Consider the following 18665-nt stretch of genomic DNA (forward strand, 5'->3'; position numbering starts at 1 on the left):
TGTCTTGAATTTATCAATTAATTTTTCGTGGCGAAGTTGAGATGGCAGAGCATTCCATAAGGTTGGAGCTATTACTGATGCATAGGAAATGAGCGCGACGCCGGGCAGACCCCCGAAGAAGGTCCCCCACCCGTGGGGTCTCAGGTGGCATCTCCTCAAAACTTAAAACTTAAAAAAAGACCTGCTGAAATAAAAGTGGGTGCTCATCTCTGTGAAAAAGGCGCACCATGGACGCCTCCTCGCCGGTAGTTGGGGAAAAACGATGCCCTGCTACCAGCGGCCATCTCAAAAGGATCCCCACAAGGGTCCAGGTCCTCATCCAGATCTGCACGTTCCTCAGACCACAAGACTTCATCCCAAGCCAACCGTGGGTGCTTGGACGAGGGAGTAGGAGGAAGGGACGTGAGAGTAGTAGATGGGGCAAAACCGCAGAGAGTGCAAGGGGCACAACCTCCCCCGAAACTCCCGGACCAACTGCAAAATCCCCAGCCGCCTGAAAATAAGCTCTGCATAAATTAAAAAATAAATCAGGGGAAAAAACCCCCAGCCTGCCCAAGCAGGGGTCCCAGCAGAAACCTGCCCTTGTTTTTCCAAGACAGGGGGAAGGTCACCTGAGGTGGTAGAGCAAATGAAGGGTTTATTGTGCAAAAATGGTGAAGTTCCCACCAAAAATAAACCGTCCAGAGCCTGTAGCGGCTGGGAAGCTTTAACTGTCCCAGCCGCTAAAGCAGGCAAGCCAGCATCAGCTGATAAAGAAACAGCTGAGAGGAAGTCCCCAGCCGAACTGGCGATAAGGGAATCCTTTTTACCCTCACCATCAGCAGCTGAGGAAAACCCTCCGTGGGTGGTAGGGAAGACCGGGCTTCCCCACTGCTCCCTGCTGACTTGCGAGGCACTAGCGGCAGGGAGCTCTGGACACCTTCAGCCACTTCTGACGGAGCCCCTCCACCGCAACAGCCTGTACACCGCTTGCACAAGCCGGCCATGAGTGCCTCGCATCTGGAGAAAAATGAACACTTCTTTCCCCGTGAAGTGCTCATTGCTCCATACGTGACCTAGCTAGGAAAAAGAGTGCCAGTTAGTTGAAAAATACAGCAAATTTAAAGGGAAAGCAACCCTTCAGACCACAGTACTACCTCAGGATTTTTTTTTTTTTTCACAGAACAGACTCCACTGGCTCTCTAAATAATATGCCTACTGTTGAGGCACCTCTAGAAAAATGTTGGGGAGGTGGAGGAAAGGGGGAAAGGGACCCTGCTTGAGACCCGCCGGGTTTGACACCCCCGAGGTCGGATGGATCCCCAAACAGGGTCCACTCAAGCTCAGTCCAGCAACAAAAAAGGGACAAAAATTCCTAAACAAATTCCAACAGCCCTACCAAGGGAGATGAGTACAGCTCACTGCACCTGCTGGAGACTGAGAGAAGACTGGGGTAATTAGGGAGGGGGGTCACATGATATGTACAGTTCCAAAGTTTTGTCTCAGTCTCCACCTGCTAGTCATGATGAGATATATACCCACTTGTAAGATTAACTTATGCTGGTCTGGAGAGTTGCTAAAGAATATATTTTGCCTAAAAATATCTTTGAACCATTTTTCTTGCCTAAATTATTTTTTCTTCCAAACACACAAAGGGACAGACCGAAGGTTCATCAAGCCCAGTATCCTGTTTCCAACAGTGGCCAACCCAGGTCCCAAGCACTTAGTTAGATCCCAAGCAGCAAAACAGATTATATGCTGCTTACTCAAGGAATAAGCAGTGGATTTCCCCAAGCCATCTCAATAATGTCCTATGGACTTCTCTTTTAGAAATTATTCAAACCTTTTTTAAACCCCACTAAGCTAACTGATTTCACTACATTCTCTGGAAACAAATTCCAGAGTTTAATTACATGGTGCATAAAGAAATATTTTCTCCTGTTTGTTTTAAATCTACTACTTAAAGCTTTATCGCATGCCTCCTAGTCCTAGTATTTTTGGAAAGAGTAAATAAGAGATTCACATCTACCCTTTTCACACCACTTAGTATTTTATAAACCTCTTAGCATTTTATAAAACTCCAGTCTTTGCATAGACAGATAAATATGGTAAAAGTGATCTGTGTTTAGAACAGATAAAACTCTGAAGTGTGCAAATATTAAAAACATTAGTAAAGTTCTTAAAATTTCTTCAAATTACCTTTTTCATCACTGCCACTTTCTGTCTGCCTCTTCTTTGCATCAATTGAGAACGAAGTTGCTAATTTGCTCTGGTTTGCATCTTTGGAAAATAAGCCACAGCTCCCAGAGGAGAATGAAAAGTTAGGTGGTACAGAAGAACCAAGAGAACTCAAAACAGGGCTATCAATTTTATGGCCAAAGTTAAATGAAATATTTGATGCACTTCCTAATGACAATTCCATTTTCTTTTCTGATGTTGGCTTCATTTTGTCCAATGTATTCTCTGGATTTCTGTTAAATGAAAGGGTTGATCCTTCCTGTAGTTTTGAAATGCTAAATGTTAAAGTAGATTGAGTTTGGTTTGTCTTGCTATTGCCATCACTTTCAGATCCACTATCAGTGCTACTTCCATATTTTTGATCAATGCACACTAAATGTTTCTCGTAATCTCTAAAAATGGGAGTAAGATCACAAAGTGGATTTGTGTTCACATGCTTCACAATCCAATCTCGAACAGAGTAGTTCAGAGATGTTAGCTGTTTGTTGTAATCACTACTAGAAAAGGCTTTACTTTGATTAGAAATAGAGGACATGGGTTGCTGCATTTCACCATTTGTTTTTGCACTTCCAGCATGTTTGCCAACCAGTGAGGAGGTAGGACCATTTGCAGCAAGAGATCCTGTTGAAAGAAATTATATTTTAGGTGACTAATATTTGGTTACTAGTGTGAAGTGATAACAAATAGACAGAAATCTCAACAGTGACAATAAAGCACAGTTACTTACCGTAACAGGTGTTATCCAGGGACAGCAGGCATATATTCTCACATGTGGGGTGACGTCATCTACGGAGCCCCGATGCGGAAGCATTTTCAAGCAAACTTGATTGAAGATTTAAGTTTGCTCTGCTGCTCCACGCATGCGTGCCTTCCTGCTCCACTAGGGGGCGCACCCCCTCGTGGTCTCCAGTTCACTTAACTAGCAAAGAAGCCAACCTCGGGGAGGTGGGCGGGTTGTGAGAATATATGCCTGCTGTCCCTGGATAACACCTGTTACGGTAAATAACTGTGCTTTATCCCAGGACAAGCAGGCATGATATTCTCACATGTGGGTAACCTCCAAGCTAACTGAAAAGGGATGGAGGGAAGTTGGCAATTTAAGCAAATAGATTTCGCAATACCGATTGGCCGAACCGGCCATCACTTCTGGACAGTGAGTCCAGACAGTAGTGGGAGGTGAAAGTATGAACCGAAGACCACGTGGCAGCCTTGCAGATTTCCTCAATAGGTGTGGACCTGAGGAACGCTACGGAGGCTGCCATCGCTCGGACCTTGTGTCCCGTTACTCGACCATGCAGCGCGAGACCAGCCTGAGCGTAGCAAAAGGTGATGCAATCGGCCAACCAGTTGGACAAGGTGCGCTTGGAAACTGGGTGGCCTAACCGGTTTGGGTCGAAGGACAAAAACAATTGTGGGACTTTCCGGTGTGGTTGAGTGCGTTGGAGGTAAAAGGCCAACGCTCTCTTACAGTCAAGAGTGTGAAGCGCCACCTCTCCGGGGTGAGAGTGGGGCTTGGGAAAAAACACGGGCAAGACGATGGACTGATTGAGGTGAAAATCAGACACTACTTTAGGCAAGAACTTTGGATGTGTGCGGAGTACCACCTTGTCATGGTGGAAAACAGTGAAGGGTGGGTCCGCTACCAGAGCCTGTAGCTCACTAACTTGCCGGGCGGAAGTGAGTGCAAGCAGGAAAATCACCTTCCACGTGAGGAATTTAGGATGGCATTTGTCTAGGGGCTCAAATGGAGGTTTCATTAGTTGAGCCAGAACCACGTTAAGGTCCCAAACCTCCGGAGGGGGTTTGAGAGGAGGGTGGACATTCAGAAGACCCTTCATGAAGCGAGAGACTAAGGGGTGGAGCGAGAGGGCTTTCCCTTCCAGGGGCTGATGAAAAGCCGCAATCGCACTGAGATGTACTCGAATGGAGTTGGTCTTTAGGCCGGAGTGAGATAATTGAAGTAAATAGTCAAGGACCAGAGGGACGGGGACCGACACCGGGTCCTGGCTGTGAGAGGAACACCAGGCTGAGAATCTGGTCCACTTTTGAGAATAGCAGGTTCTCGTCGAGGTCTTTCTAGAGGCCTCCAATATCTCCTTGACTGATTGAGACACGGGGAGAGAAGTCAGGGGGAAAGAAACGAAGCATTCAGATGAAGAGATTGAAGATTGGGATGTGTACCTGATTGTAAAAACCGCTTAGATAACCTTGATAGGCGGTATATAAAATCCTAATAAACTTAAACTTAAACTTAAGATTGGGATGTAACAGCGAACCCTGACTCTGTGATAGTAGAGAGGGAAACCGAGGCAGAGGCAGTGGATCTCTGACACTGAGTTGAAGTAGAAGGGAAAACCAAGGCTGGCGTGGCCAGCGAGGAGCAATCAGGATCAGGGTGGCTTTCACCGTTTTCAGGTGGACCAGCGTCCGCAGGATCAGAGGAAACGGCGGAAACGCGTACAGAAACCTTCCCTCCCAGTCGAGGAGGAAGGCGTCGGCCTCGAGTCGGTCCGGGGAGTGTATCCGGGAGCAGAAGAGGGGCAGTTTGTGATTGTGGGGGGATGCGAACAGATCTATTTGAGGCATCCCCCACTTTTCGAACACCTGTCGTAGGGTCTGAGAGTGCAGTGACCACTCGTGTGGCTGGAGGAGGCGGCTGAGTCTGTCCGCCAGACAGTTTTGTTCTCCTTGTATGTACACCGCTCGAAGGAAGGTGTTGTTGGAGATTGCCCATTTCCAGAGGCGCATGGCTTCCCGACAGAGGGACCAAGATCCTGTCCCCCCTTGTTTGTTTACGTAGTACATTGCTACCTAGTTGTCGGTTTGGATGAGGACCACCCGGTCGTGAAGCAGATGTTGAAAAGCTACAGCTGCGAGATAGATGGCCCGGAGCTCTAGCACGTTGATGTGACAGCGGCGGTCTTCTGCTGACCACATCCCCTGAGTGCGGAGGCCGTCCAGGTGGGCTCCCCAAGCGTACTCCGACGAGTCCGTGGTGAGTACCTTGTTGTGAGGAGGGGCGAGGAAGAACAAACCTTTGGAAAGATTTGAAGAGTCGGCCCACCAGCGGAGCGATCGTTGCAAGGAAGGAGTCACTGTCACGGGACGATCGATCGGGTCCCGGTCTTGACGCCATTGAGAGGCAAGGGTCCATTGAGGGATTCTCAGATGGAGATGGGCGAAGGGTGTGACATGGACAGTGGAGGCCATGTGGCCCAGGAGAGTCATCATCTGTCGAGCTGATATCGAGGTCAGCAGTGAGATCCTTCGGCTCAGACTTACTAACGCCTCTAGACGCGGAGGGGGGAGGAAGGAACGGAGGCGAACCATGTCCAGCGTGGCCCCGATGAATTGTAGGGACTGCGAGGGGCGTAGTTGGGATTTTGGGAAGTTTATCTCGAACCCCAGACTCTGTAGGTAGATAATAGTCTGTTGGGTCGCTGAGATAACCCCTTCCCTGGACGGGGCTTTGATCAGCCAGTCGTCCAGGTAGGGGAATACCTGAAGACCTTGGGAGCGTAAGGTAACTGCGACCACCACGAGGTACTTGGTGAAGACCCGAGGTGACGATGCTAGGCCGAAGGGGAGGACTCGGTATTGCAGGTGCAGGTCTCCCACCTGAAAACGCAAGAACTTGCGGTGAGCGGGGTGCACTGGAACATATGTATACGCCTCCTTCACATCGAGGGAGCAGAGCCAGTCGCCCTTGTCGATCAGGGGGTAGAGGGTCGGTAGGGAAAGCATCCGAAATTTTTCCCATACCAGAAATTTGTTGAGGCGTCTCAAGTCTAGTATTGGGCGAAGGTCTCCCGTTTTTTTCGGTACCAGGAAGTAACGGGAGTAGAAGCCCTTCCCCCGTTGGCTGGGTGGAACCTCCTCCACTGCTCTCAGGTGAAGCAGATCTCGAGCTTTGGCGAGGAGTAGGGGTAGCTGTGTCCGGTTGGGAGGGCAATTCCTTGGGGGGTTGTCTGGAGGAATGGCCCGAAAGTTGAGAGAGTATCCTGATGAGATCACGCCAAGGACCCATGCGTCCGACGTGACTTGTTCCCAGCGAGGGTAAAAGACTTTGAGGCAACCCCCGATGGGAAGGAGGCCTGGGACTATGGCGGAGGGGGCCCGCCCCCTTCCGCGTATCCCGTCAAAAGGACGGGGATGGTTTGGTAGTCGCAGGCGGTTGGGACTTGGGCAGAGCCCGATGATGGGCTTGCGGACGCCTGGGCGGAGGCCGCGAGAAGGCAGGAGTGGATTTTTGTGGGTAGCGGCGCGGAGGGGCCCTGAACGGCCTGGACGCGGGCGGTTTAGGCTTTTGCCGCACGAGGGAGGCAAATGAGCGTTCGTGTTCGGAGAGGCGTTTTGTAGCCGTCTCGATAGTGTCATCGAAAAGTTCTTTACCCACGCAGGGGAAGTTAGCCAACTGGTCCTGTAAGTTGGGGTCCATGTCGACCAGGCGCAGCCAAGCTAGTCGGCGCATGGTGATAGCAAAGGCTGCCTCTCTGGAGGAGAGTTCGAAGCCATCGTAGGCTGCGTGGAATAGATGGAGGCGTAGGTTGGAGAGGGACTCTGAAAGCAGGCTAAACGCTCCTTGGCGGGAGGCCGGTAAGTCAGTCTCAGTAGTCCAATGAGGTGTTTGAGGTAGGATGTGAAGGTGAAAGTGTAGCTTTGCACCCTAGAGGCCATCATCGCATTTTGATATAGTCTCCTGCCGAACTTGTCTAGGGTTCGGCCTTCTCGGGCTGGGGGGACCGCCGCTGAGATACTGGAGGGGTGAGCCTTTTTCAAGGAGGATTCTACTAACAGCGACTGGTGGGAGAGCTGCGGTTGTTCGAATCCCGGGAAGGGTACTGTACGGTACTTAGCCTCCATTTTGGAGGTTACTGCTATGACCATATAGGGGGTCTCCAGGTTCCTGAAGAAAGCCTGTTGGAGTACCGGGTTAGGCGGTAAGCGAAGGGACTCTTTGGGCAGTGATGGCATATCCAGCTCCGCTAGGTACTCCTTAGAGTATCTGGAGTCGGACTGGAGGTCCAAGTCCATAGCGTGGCCCATGTCCTGGACAAAGCGAGAGAAGGATGGGCGGGATGTTCCCGAGGCCCCGTGCGGGGTCGGTGAACGAGACCTCCGTCGGGTGGAGAAGGATGGGGAGGCTTCCCTCGAGTATCGAGGCTCCTGCTCCGATCCACGCTCCGAGACCGGGGAAGCACTGTGAAAGTGTTCCGAGGTCGTGGATCTCCGATGTCTCGAGGAGCCCCTCGGAGACGATGCCGGGGTTCGGGGTACCGATGTCGAATCGGTGACCTCGACCCGGACTCCCTCGGTGAAAGCCTGAAACCTCGGATCGGAGCCCCGGTCCGAGGGGGAGTTCGGAGGATGCGCGGGTTGGAGAGTGATAGCTCCGCCACCCTCAGCGGTCCCGTACGAGGTGTAGGTGAACAGCCTCGTAGAGTGGGGGAACCCCGGGCCTTCTTGGAGGTACGGCGGTTTGAGGTTTCTGTCGTTTTAGCACGACGTTTTGCCCCGCGGCGGTCTGTGGAGGGAAAGCGCCTCGGGTGTCTCGGTGAGGAGTCCGAGGAGGATGAGATGCGGCGAAGCTTGCGCGCTTTTCCCCGAGGTGGCTCGACGCGAGGCTCAGGCTGGTCTGGCACATGCGGGGTCGAGGTCGAGGCCGGTTGTAGATGGGCCATTGCAGCGGACAGCTCCGATGAGATCATCGCTCGGAGTAGGTCCTGGAAAACGGGCACGGACAGCATCGAGGGCATGTCCACTGCCTCGGTGCGCTCCACCGGGGGTGACCTCGTATCAGAGTATTCCCATGTGGTGGAGGCATGGCCCGAAGGCTTGGAGGGCTTCGCCGGGGCTGTAAGCATGGGACTTCCGCCATGCGTCGCCGGTGTCCCCGAGGCTGGCTTCTTCGCTGTTACGGAACCTGAAGAGGGGACTTACCCGGAGCCGAGGCTTTCTGTTGTCCCGAGGACTTCGGATTCGAGTCTTGAGGCAATGTCGAGGTATTCGGGGCCGAGGTCAAGGCCAGGGCCGACCTCGAGGCCGAGGTAGAGGGTTGGTCGGCGGCGAAGAGATCCACCATGCGGGCTTTTCTTCGGCGGAGGGCCCGGTTCTGGAAAGTAGCACACTGGGGGCAGGAGTCGGTTGGATGAGCGGCCCCCAGGCAGAGGATGCACCGGCGATGCGGGTCTGTGATGGAAAGAAGCTGCTCGCACCGGGTGCACTTTTTAAAGCTGGTCAAAGGCCGGAACATAGAATCGAAACTGGCCGCGGCTCGAGTAGCCACACGGCCACGGGGACCCGGAAGCCTCCGGGTCGGTCAAAAACGAAGCAGGAACAAATTGAAACAAGAAAAAATCTTGCACACAGCGACTTAATCGAGAAAAATAAGAAAAAATCATGGTGCTAGAAGGCAGTTGGGGCAGAGCCTGAAGAAACACGACTTCTAGGCTCAGCGGAAAATTTTGAACTGGAGACCACGAGGGGATGCGCCCCCTAGTGGAGCAGGAAGGCACGCATGCATGGAGCAGCAGAGCAAACTTAAATTTTCAATCAAGTTTGCTTGAAAATGCTTCCGCATCGGGGCTCCGTAGATGACGTAACCCCACATGTGAGAATATCATGCCTGCTTGTCCTGGGATAAGTAACATTTTGAATGTCAATAAGTCAGTACACATCAAGGTCAAGGCTATATAAATGCTCTTGTACTCCCTGCACCCATTCTCTTATATCAGCTATGGAACACACAACAGCACAGATCTTGGAAGCAAAAAGATACTGGAGTCCAAATTTTCATTGATGAATTCTGGGAGAAGGTATTAAGCTGATCTTGCTTTGACTACTTTCCCTCACCCACATCATTTCAAACTGCTCCTGCCTCATGTCTCAGCTCATCTAGTAAAGCTATTAAGGCTTCAGCCTTCCTGTTGCCATAGAAGATGAGCAAAATGTATAGGGTATAAGACAGGAAAGAGCTGCAAGATTGTTATATGTTTTGTGGAACCTGCAGTGTCAAGAGAAGAAAAGGATATGGAAGACATGAAGTTACAGTAGTCATAAGAACATAAGCAATGCCTCTGCTGGGTCAGACCTGAGGTCCATCTTGCCCAGCAGTCCGCTCACGCGGCGGCCCAACAGGTCCAGGACCTGAGCAGTAATCCTCTATTTATACCCTTCTATTCCCTTTTCCAGCAGAAAAATGTCCAATCCTCTCTTAAATCCCAGTACTGTATTCTGCCCTATAACGTCCTCTGGAAGCACATTCCAAGTGTCCACCACTCGTTGGGTAAAGAAGAACTTCCTGGCATTTGTATTGAATCTGTCCCCTTTCAACTTTTCCGAATGGCCTCTTGTTCTTTTATTTTTTGAAAGTTTGAAGAATCTGTCCCTCTCTACTCTCTCTATGCCCCTCATGATCTTATAAGTCTCTATCATATCCCCTCTAAGTCTCCTCTTCTCCAGGGAAAAGAGACCCAGTTTCTCCAATCTCTCAGCGTATGAAAGGTTTTCGATCCCTTTTATCAGACGTGTCGCTCTTCTCTGAACTCTCTCGAGTAACGCCATATCCTTCTTAAGGTATGGCGACCAAAACTAGACACAGTATTCCAGGTGTGGGCGCACCATCGCCCGATACAGCGGCAGGATAACTTCTTTCGTCCTGGCTGTAATACCCTTCTTTATTATACCTAGCATTCTATTCGCTCTCTTAGCGGCCGCTGCGCACTGAGCTGTCGGCTTCATTGACCTGTCCACCATTACCCCCAAGTCCCTCTCTTGGGTACTCTCATTCAATGACATCCCTCCCATCGTATAGTTGTACCTCGGGTTTCTGCTTCCCACATGCAATACTTTACATTTCTCAACGTTGAACTTCATTTGCCATTTTGTCGCCCATTCTCCTAGTTTGTTCAAGTCCCTTTGCAATTCCTCACAGTCCTCTTTAGTCTGAGCTTCCCTAAATAGTTTGGTGTCATCTGCAAATTTTATTATCTCACACTTCGTCCCTGTTTCTAGATCATTTATGAATATATTAAATAGTCCTACACACAAATAATCAGTAGTCACTTCTGTTCTTCAACATGATACTGCCTTCAGAGGTTGTCACCCTATGCATAACTTATATGGCTCTGTTCAAGATACACCGATTTTTATGATGTTGATAATACCCCCTGCTTGATTAGGTTTGCTGAACTTTCATTTGATATGTGCTGATTAGGGGTTTGTTCTAATTGCAAGTCTTAATAATAATAATAATTATTATTATTATTGCTGCAAATTTTGGGATCAGAAACAGCACAGTTACTTACCTGTAACAAGTGTTATCCAGGGACAGCAGGCAGATATTTTCACATGTGAGCACCGTCATCAACAAAGCCCGATACAGAGAGAGTGCAAAAGTGTACTGTCAATTTAAACTTCTTAGAAGTCTCAATGTGGCACGTATCACTCATATGCGAGCACCTTCCCACCTGGCGTCAGCTCGCGGAACCATAAGATCATTAAATAATCTAAGAAGCCAACTAGGGGAGGTGGGAGGGTTGTGAAAATATCTGCCTGCTGTCCCTGGATAATACCTGTTACAGGTAACTAACTGTGCTTTATCTCAAGACAACAGGCAACATTCTCACATGTGGGACTCCCTAGCTAATACATAAAGGATGGAGGGAAGTTGACATCTAACTAGAAAATAAATTCTTTAGAACTGCTTGGCTGAACTAACTATCCCATCTGGAATGAGCCTCCAGACAGTAGTGGGATGTGAAAATAGGAAATGAGGACCAGGTTGCTGCTTTACAAATGTCCTCAAGGGGAGTGGAACAGAAATAAGCTACTGAAGTCACTATTGCTCTAACTTTATGTGCTGTGACATGACTTTCCAGTGGCAGCACAGCCCAAACACAGCATGTAGAAATTGTTCTCTTAGAAACAGGTTCTCCTAGTCTGTTGTAATTGAAGGAGAAGAAGAGCTGAGTACTAGTTCTATGATGTTTCATTCAATCCAGGTAATAAGCCAAGAATCGTTTATAGACCAATGTGTGGAGCGCCACTTCACCAGGGTTGGAATGTGGTTTTGGGAAGACAAATAAAACTATAGACTAGGTGAGATGGAAATCCGAGACTACTTTAGGGAGGAATTTTGGTTGAGTATGAAAAACTCCATCATGATAAAAAGAGGATCCAATACTAATGCTTGTAGTTCACTAGCTCAGCATGCAGAAGTGATACAGATTAAGACTATCACTTTCCAAGTGAGGTATTTAAGAAGTGTAGCCGCCAGAGGTTGAAATGGAGGTTTCATCAAAGTGGTGAGAATGTCCGAGGTCCCAAGCAATTGGAGGAGGTTTGATTGGAGGCTTTGAACTCATGAGTCCTTTCATGAACCAAGAAACCAATAGGTGTGTGGCTAGAGGTTTGTTGTTGAAAGGTGCATGAAAGATAATATGAACACTCACTGAAGTGGTTTTTAAACCAGTGTCAGACAGATGGAGGAGGTAATCCAGCACTGATGGTAAAGGACATGTGTCTGGTGATAAATTCTGTAGGCAACACCAGAGGGTAAACCATGTCCATTTGAAGCGATAGTTATCACTGTGTGGAAGGTTTCCTGGAGGCATCTATATATCTTAGCGGTATATAAGAAATAAATTATTATTATTATTATCTCTATTTAAGTAAATATTTTTCTTAGGTACTATAGTTAGATTGTGAACCCATTTGGGACAGAGAGGGAAGTTCAAAGTACCCAATTTGATGGTTTGTAAATCGCTTCGAAGCCTCCGTGGTAATTTAGCTGTATATAAACTCTGTATTAAATTAAAATTTAATGTAATACAGTCGAGCTGAGGGACCACTCGTGAGGTTGAAGGAATCTGTGCGGTTGAAGGAATCTGCTTAATCTGTCTGCCAGTGCATTCTGTTTGTCTGCCAAGTAAACTGCTCTTAGAAAAATGTTACAGGGAATCACTCAAGACCAAATCTGAACTGCTTCCTAGCAAAGAGGGTGAGAGCCTATACCTCCCTGCTTGCTTATGCAGTACAGGGCCACTTGATTGTTCTGACTAGAATGACTTGATTGAGAAGGTGATCTTGATAAGGTGCAGAGAGCACTGCGAATGGCTCAGAGTTCTAACAGATTGATATGGAGGGTTCGTTCTTGTGAACTCCACAAATCCTGAGTTTGAAGACCGTCCAAGTGAGCTCCCCATGCATATATGAAAGCATATATCATTAAGTATCTTCTGGGAGAGAATCCAAGATGGCGACGGATTAAGTCGTGTCAGCGAGAGGCTCCTGCACGACCGGCAAAATATTTACTTACTTGCCTTTTTTTTCCTGCCTTTACAATGCCGAAGCGCAGGGGAAGACAGAGGGGCGTTCTTCCTACTTTCTCTGCCTCTTCGCCGTCGACGCAGACGGCGATTACCAGCTTTGCCGTCCCAGTTGGAGCGGGCGTGTCCGCTGATCGAGGGGGGAAGACCTCGATCTTGGAGGGCGAGACTTCACTCAGCCCGATGGGACCTGGAGTTCCTCCTCGTCCCGGGACAGTGTTGGGAGCGATGCTTGCAGTACAGGAAGCTCCGGAGTTGATTCCTCAGGTGGTGCTGCTGATTTCCCCTCTGACCCCGGATGAGTTGCACAGCTTGTCGGCCCCTGTGCAGCCGACAATGGAGAATGGAGGAACAGAAACCTGTAATGCTACAGAGAAGGAGAAGGTGGAATCCAGTGGAGTGATTCCCGGTACAACTTTGCTTCCTCCTTTGATAAGACCTGATGTTATAGACATGGAGGCTATTTGGAGTGGCTTGGAATCATTGTATAAGGTATGCTCTCAATTCTTCACTTCAGCCCAGAGTACCAACATACAGTTTAAGACTTTTGATGAGAAACTTCTAAAGCAATCCGATAGAATAGACAAATTGGAAAAATCTATGACTGAAGCGAAAGCTTCAATTAATTTACAACTGAAGGATAAAAATTTACTTGTTAGAAAATTGGAAAATTTGGAAAATGCTAACAGGAGTTTGAATCTTAGACTTTTAAATTTTCCTATTTCCAAATTCCAACCGGCAAGAGAACTGTTTCATTCCTTCTTGAGACTAGTACTTAAATTTCCTGAAAATAATTTACCACCGGTACATAAACTTTATTATTTAAATATTCCTAAAGAGGATAAAGGAAAAGGAACCGTAGCAGGAGATTTAGATCTCACAGCTATCCTGGAAACATCTCAACAAGAAGAAATTATGGGAAGAGCAACTTTATTGGTAACCTTTGTTTTTCAACAAGATAAGGAAGCAGTTCTTCGTCTATTCTATAAAACTGATAATTCAGAATTTCATGGTTCAAAAGTCTCAATTTTTCCTGATGTATCAAAATGGACTCAAGATAGACGAAAGAAATTTTTAATTTATCGTCAGCCAATTTTGAGTATAGGAGCAACTTTTCAGTTACGTTTTCCCTGTAAATGCTGTATTACCTATCAGAATAATAGATATATATTTTATGAACCTGATCAGTTGAAATTTTTTCTTGAGGGTAAAGCAGCTGGTTAAGCTCCAATCCCCTCCATGCCTTTTCTATTAACCAGGATGATAATTTAATTTAATCCAACTGTTTGATCTCCTAATTTAATTTGAATGAACATTTCTTGAAAAACCAACTTCCCTTGGAGATGTAGGATTCTCTCTCCCTAGTTTGTGGACTATGAACTTAGTTAAATTTGTGAAATTTTTGATTTATAATTTATGTTATGTTTCTTCTTAAATGTTTATTTCTATTACATTGTTGTTTAACAATCTGTAAAATTATAAACAAATTAAAAAAAAAATAAAAAAAGTATCTTCTAATGCAGAGGAAAATGGAATAAGAGGCCCCTGGAGAGATTGGTGGGCTGCAACCACCAGTGAAGAAAGTGATGAAGCGGAGAGGTGACCTGGAGGCATTGAGAGAGTGGGTCTGTAGCTTTCGACTAACAGAAGCTCAATTCCACTGAGCATTTCTGATATGCAGGCAAGCAAATGGGTTCACATTAACTGTAGACATCATGTGACCCAAGAGAAGCATTAACTGATGAGCTGTGATTTTTGGAAAGTCAAGACTTGGATAAACAAGTTCCTCTATGTGTTCCCACCAATTTCTTTGATAGGGAAGACTATTCAAACTACAGCGGGAACCAGCCACCATGATTCTCATAGCTCCATAGTAACCAAGACAACCCTGGTTCCCTTTTCTGCTTCAGCTCAGTGTTGAGGAACCAATTCTGTTACAATTATTTTGAACTCTATTGACACAGAAAGCACAGTTACTTACCGTAACAGGTGTTATCCAGGGACAGCAGGCAGATATTCCCACACATGGGTGACGTCAGCAACGGAGCCCCGCAGCGGACAGCCTCGAAAGCAAACTTGCTTGAAGATCTCGAACTTTCGAGTGCTGCATCGCGCATGCCTTCCCGCCCGAACTAGAGGGCGCATCTCCTGTGAGGATCCTCAGTTCAGATACCAAGCCAAGAAACCAACCAGGGGAGGTGGGCGGGTTGTGGGAATATCTGCCTGCTGTCCCTGGATAACACCTGTTACGGTAAGTAACTGTGCTTTATCCCAGGACAAGCAGGCAGCATATTCCCACATATGGGTGACCTCCAAGCTAAGTAAAAAGGGAGGAGGGAAGTTGGCAATTTACGAAAAAAGATTTTGCAAAACAGATTAGCCAAAATGGCCATCCCTCCTGGATAAAGTATCCAGACAGTAATGAGAGGTGAAAGTGTGAACCGAGGACCAAGTGGCAGCTTTGCAAATTTCCTCAATAGGAGTTGATCTGAGGAAAGCAACAGAAGCCGCCATAGCTCTAACTTTGTGGCCCGTCACTCAACCTTGTAGAGGAAGACCAGCCTGAGCATAGCAGAAAGAAATGCAAGCAGCCATCCAGTTGGAGATGGTACGCTTCGAGACAGGACGTCCCAACCTATTTGGATCAAAAGAAAGGAAAAGTTGAGGAGATGTCCTGTGAGGTTGAGTACGTTGAAGATAAAACGCCAACGCCCGCTTACAATCTAAAGTATGTAGAGACGCCTCACCAGGGTGAGAATGCGGCTTAGGAAAAAATACTGGTAGCACAATAGATTGATTGATATGAAAATCAGACACTACTTTAGGTAAGAATTTTGGATTTGTACGTAGAACCACCTTATCATGGTGAAAAACCGTGAAAGACGGGTCCGAGACCAAAGCTTGCAACTCACTGACTCGACGAGCCGAAGTGAGGGCAATCAAGAAAACAACTTTCCAAGTAAGATATTTAAAATGAGCTGAATCAATAGGCTCAAACGGAGGTTTCATCAGTTGAGCCAGAACAACATTAAGATCCCAAACCACAGGAGGCGGTTTAACCGGTGGATGGAGATTAAAAAGTCCCTTCATAAAACGAGCAACCAGGGGATGTGCCGAGAGGGGTTTCCCGTCCAAAGGTTGATGAAAAGCAGCAATGGCACGAAGATGAACTCTATTAGAGGTGGATTGAAGACCAGACTGAGATAAATGAAGCAAATAATCCAGAACTGAAGTCAAAGGGGAAGATTTTGGTTGAAGACTATAATTGGAACACCAAGTCGAGAACCTGGTCCACTTTTGACCATAACATTGACGAGTGGACGGCTTTCTGGACGCCAGAAAGACATCCTGAACAGACTGAGAGAATTGAGAAGGATCAGTCAAGTGGAAAGGAACCAAGCCGTCAAGTGAAGAGACTGCTGGTTGGGATGAAGTAAAGACCCCTGACTCTGAGTGAGCAGAGAAGGAAAAACTGGTAGAAGAAGAGGTTCCCTGATGCTGAGTTGAAGAAGAAGAGAGAACCAAGGTTGACGGGGCCACCGGGGTGCTATGAGAATCATCGTGGCATGGTCCGACTTCAATTTGACCAGAGTTTTGAGAATTAGAGGGAATGGAGGGAATGCATAAAGAAACTGACCCCTCCAGTCCAGAAGGAAAGCATCCGCCTCCAGACGAAGGGGCGAGAAAATGCGGGAACAAAACAGAGGTAGTTTGAAGTTGTTGGGTGACGCAAATAGATCCACCCGAGGAGTTCCCCCATCGAGCAAATACTTGACGAAGTGTAGGGGAGTTGAGCGTCCATTCGTGAGGCAGAAGCAGACGACTCAATTTGTCTGCAAGGCAATTCTGTTGACCCTGAATATAGACAGCCCGAAGGAGGATGTTGTGAGAAATCGCCCAATGCCACAACCTCAGAGCTTCCTGACAAAGGGAGTGGGAGCCCGTCCCGCCCTGTTTGTTGACATAATACATCGCTACTTGATTGTCCGTCCGAACAAGGACTACTTGGTCGTGAAGGAGGTGAAGAAAAGCTTTGAGAGCAAGAAATATCGCTCTGAGTTCCAACAGATTGATGTGACATCGCCGATCTGTGGCGGTCCACAACCCATGCGTACGGAGACCATCTATGTGGGCTCCCCATGCGTATTCGGACGAATCTGTTGCGAGTACTTTCTGATGAGGGAGATGGCGAAACTGCAAATCTCTGGAAAGATTGGAAGAGAGCATCCACCAGCGGAGAAACTTTTTTAATAAAGGCGTCACCGCTATATGATGAGAAGGCGGATCCAGGGCCTGTCGCCACTGAGACGCCAGGGTCCACTGAGGAATGCGAAGGTGGAGTCTTGCAAAGGGAGTCACATGCACCGTAGATGCCATATGCCCGAGAAGGACCATCATTTGGCGAGCCGTGAGTCGACATTGAAACTACGCGATGACAAAGGCGTAGAAGAGTTTCTTGACGATTGAGAGGAAGAAAAGCCCTCATGTGAATAGAGTCCAACACGGCGCCAATGAATTAGATCGATTGAGTGGGAACCAACTGCGATTTTGGAAAATTGATATGAAACCCCAGACTTAGAAGAAAAGAAATAGTCTGAAGGGTCGCTTGAATAACCCCTGGAAGAGAAGGGGCTTTGATAAGCCAATCGTCGAGGTAAGGAAAAACCTGAAGGTCTCGAGCACGGAGGGCTGCAGCTACCACAACTAGACACTTGGTAAAGACCCTGGGAGAGGTCGCCAAGCCAAACGGAAGAACCCTGTATTGAAGATGAAGGTTCCCCACCTTGAACCGAAGATACTTGCGAAAATTCAGATGGACAGGAATGCGAGTATAAGCCTCTTTGAGGTCCAGTGAGCACATCCAATCTCCCTGATCCATGAGAGAATACAAAACTGGAAGAGAGAGCATGTGAAACTTCTCTTTGACTAGAAATTTGTTGAGAGCACGGAGATCCAGAATGGGTCGCAAATCCCCCGTCTTTTTGGGAACCAGGAAGTATCTGGAATAAAACCCCAGATTGTGTTCGGAAGGAGGAATCTCCTCCACAGCTCGAAGGCGAAGAAGTGCCTGAGCCTCCTGAAGAAGAAGGGGGAGTTGCGAGAGACTGGAAAGACACTCTCCTGGAGGATGATCTGGAGGGACCTGAAGCAGGCGTAGAGAGTATCCCTCGCGGATGACCTTGAGGACCCAGAGGTCCGATGTAATGGTTTCCCAGACAGATATAAAAAGGGAAATGCGGCCTCCGATGGGCAGGGAGGAGTTTGGATGCAAGGAGGTTGGAATGCTCACCACTGGACCGTCAAAAAGACGGAGCGGGTTTGGTTGGAGCAGGCGTCTGGGACTTCTGAGGACGCTGTTGTTGAGGCCATCTAGGTGGAGGCCTAGAGAAAGCTGGCGTGGATTCATAGGGCATCGACGAGCCGGAGGCTTGTAAGCCCTAGTCGCAGAAGGTTTTGGTTTAGGGCGAATAAGAGAGGCGAAGGAGCGTTCATGCTCAGAGAGCCGTTTAGTAGCTGCCTCAATCGAGTCATCAAAAAGCTCAGAGCCCTGGCACGGTAGGTTTGCTAACCGATCTTGTAAGTTGGGATCCATGTCTCCACTATTCTGAGCCAGGCCAGACGTCGCATGGCCACTGCGAACGCCGATACCCGAGAAGAAAGCTCAAATGCATCATAAGATGCCTGCAACATGAAGAGACGCAATTGTGAGAGAGACTGAATAATTTGTTTATACTCAGCAAGGCGTTCTCTGGGCCAGTCTGGGCAAAAGGATGACAACTGCTTCAAAAAATAATTAAAATAAGAAGTGAAGACATAGTTATAATTTAGAATTCGGTTAGTCATCATCGAATTTTGATAAAGTCTTCGCCCAAATTTATCCATAGTGCGACCTTCACGCCCTGGTGGAACTGTGGCAGACACTTTAGAAGGATGAGCTTTCTTCAGGGATGATTCCACTACCAAAGATTGGTGAGAAAGTTGTGATTTCTCAAACCCCTTGCAAGGCACAGTACGATATCGAGACTCCAACTTAGATGGGATCGCCGTCACAGAGTAAGGAGTTTCCATATTCCGCAGGAAAGTCTGCTTCAGCACAGGTGTCATGGGCAGATGCAAAGT

The 18665-nt window shown here is 47.8% G+C and overlaps 1 protein-coding gene across 2 annotated transcripts in view; it reads right to left on the bottom strand.

The window, feature by feature from the left end:
- NUP50 (nucleoporin 50) overlaps positions 1-18665 on the bottom strand; it is a 220834-nt gene that overhangs the window by 96350 nt on the left and 105819 nt on the right. For both annotated transcript variants that reach the window (XM_033951872.1, XM_033951873.1), the window contains one exon: positions 2179-2838. In XM_033951872.1, the coding sequence (XP_033807763.1) occupies positions 2179-2838 (660 nt within the window). The remainder of the gene's footprint in view (positions 1-2178; positions 2839-18665) is intronic.

This window comes from Geotrypetes seraphini, chromosome 7 (genome assembly GCF_902459505.1).
Source record: "Geotrypetes seraphini chromosome 7, aGeoSer1.1, whole genome shotgun sequence".
Taxonomy (NCBI): domain Eukaryota; kingdom Metazoa; phylum Chordata; class Amphibia; order Gymnophiona; family Dermophiidae; genus Geotrypetes; species Geotrypetes seraphini.